Source organism: Vitis riparia, chromosome 17 (assembly GCF_004353265.1).
Source record: "Vitis riparia cultivar Riparia Gloire de Montpellier isolate 1030 chromosome 17, EGFV_Vit.rip_1.0, whole genome shotgun sequence".
Taxonomy (NCBI): Eukaryota; Viridiplantae; Streptophyta; class Magnoliopsida; order Vitales; family Vitaceae; genus Vitis; species Vitis riparia.
Genome location: NC_048447.1, coordinates 1,947,516 through 1,949,421, shown reverse-complemented (window position 1 = coordinate 1,949,421; position 1,906 = coordinate 1,947,516). Strand labels below are relative to the sequence as shown.

Here is a 1,906-nt window from a genome sequence, read left to right as displayed (position 1 = left end):
TAATTTAAAATATTTAGATATATTCTTAATAACTTTAGTTACTCTGATAATACTATTTTCACAATAAAATTAATAATATAAACATCGTACACAGATGTTCTTCGCAAAAGAATATGTATCAAATTAATAAAGATATGAGAGACTTTTAAAGACACTTTCATGTAAAAAAAATTTAATTTTATCTAAAATTTTCTAGGATTGTCCAGCACCAAAGTGGAGATGCCATAACTCCACCTTTGAGACCCCACCAAGTCTGAAACAAAGAAATCTAGAATTTCTGGACTTGCAAATCTAACTTCCAAGTAACCACAATTGGGATTAAAGAAATTTCCACTCTCCTTTTCCATAAATGATAAAGAAGCAGAAAAGCTTGGTCGCCCAAGGTTTTAAGTACCTCCCTTCTACAAAAGCATCAGCCCACTTGCGCTAAGTGGTGTTTGGTTCCGAGTCTCTCTTCTGTAGTGTGCTTCTTTGGAGAAGCTTCTTTTTTCTCCTTCTCTTCTCTTTAATTCTAACCTGTCTTTGAAACCCAATTCTGATGTCCTCTCTTTCTTTTGATTCTGAGGCAGTTTTCTCTCTGCATCATATTTTGACAAACATGCAGAGAAGCTTTGTTTTTGTCAGTATTGAAATGTGTAGGTAGCTTGCTTTCTTCTATTTTTTGCTTGGGAATAGCAAAAGTCATGCTATATCTCCACTGTGGTTGCTGCGGTTTGATGAAGGAGCTGAGTTTTTGAGGCTGCTCTCCTTAATTTCTTCTTTTCATCAGTTCTTTCTTTCTGGGTTTTTTATACACAGACGAGTTGTTATAGAGCCATGGCCTCGGATATGTTTTGGAAGTCCAGTTCTAATAGTATAAGCAGATTCCATATGGCCATCTGGGTTGTTAAGCAGGCTCTGTTATCGTTAGGCATCATCTCCACTGTCCTTATGTTGAAGCCAACATCAAAAATCTCAGACATATTCAACCTCTTATGTTGCAGTGTTCCAAGCATTTGGGTGTGGTTGAGAAGTTCTTTGTCTCCTCCATATGTATACATTACCATCAATGTCATCCTCATCCTCATCATTATCCTAGTCTCTTCTTCTTCTTTGACAGAAAAATCTGTGGCGGACTCATCACCGGAGGCATCATGCGTATTGGATTCCGGGGAGGAGGAGAAGGAGAGCGGTGGAGAGAGTATTGCCGGAGAGACGGCTGCCAAATTGGAGAAACATGCGGTAACAGCACTTATTCATGGGTGGGAGGATCAAAATGAGACCCTAGATGCTACATGGAAGGAGATCATGGAGGAAGAGGGGAATCTTTCCGGACGGCATCTTAGGAAGACCGACTCATGGGATGTGCCACCTTGTGTTGATGGATGTAACTTGGCTCCAAGTGAGATAAGGAAGACGAATACTTTTGCGGAAGCTCTCTCATCATTGAGGGAGACTCCATACATAAGGAAGGATGAATTGCTAAGTCATGACGAGTTGAACCAACAAGTGGAATTGTTCATTAGAAAGTGTAGGAATGATATGCGACTGGAGAGGCTAGAATCAGACCAGCGGCTTATGGACCTGCTTAATCGAGGAATGTAGTTATTTTTAAACGTTAAATCTTTTTAAGCAATGTATTAGTAAGATGAATTCTTTAATTAGGAATATTTGGCTCGAATTGTAAAAGTAAGTTCTATTATTTTAAAGTTGTAAATATGACCTTTAAAAAAAAATATATATTGAGAATGTTATTTATAAAAGAATAGGTTGATTTAAAATTGATATAAAGACCCTATTTTGTATTGACTTTAGATAAAATAATACCTATTTTTTTAGCAAAATAAGACTTTTTATGCCTGCCTAATTAATTTTATTCAAAGAAATTATGACTTAAATAAAAAAAGATTTAATGTTTATTTCTTAT

At 36.4% G+C, this 1,906-nt stretch overlaps 1 protein-coding gene across 1 annotated transcript; it reads left to right on the top strand.

The window, feature by feature from the left end:
• Positions 1-816: 816 nt before the first annotated feature.
• On the top strand, positions 817-1,584 carry LOC117904793. Its single transcript, XM_034817555.1, has one exon. It carries the CDS (start codon positions 817-819, stop codon positions 1,582-1,584), a length of 768 nt encoding a protein of 255 aa, XP_034673446.1.
• The last annotated feature ends 322 nt before the right edge of the window (positions 1,585-1,906 follow it).

Excerpts from the sequence above, each read along its gene's own strand:
- LOC117904793 (XM_034817555.1), top strand. The coding sequence starts at position 817 with ATGGCCTCGGATATGTTTTGGAAGTCCAGTTCTAATAGTATAAGCAGA.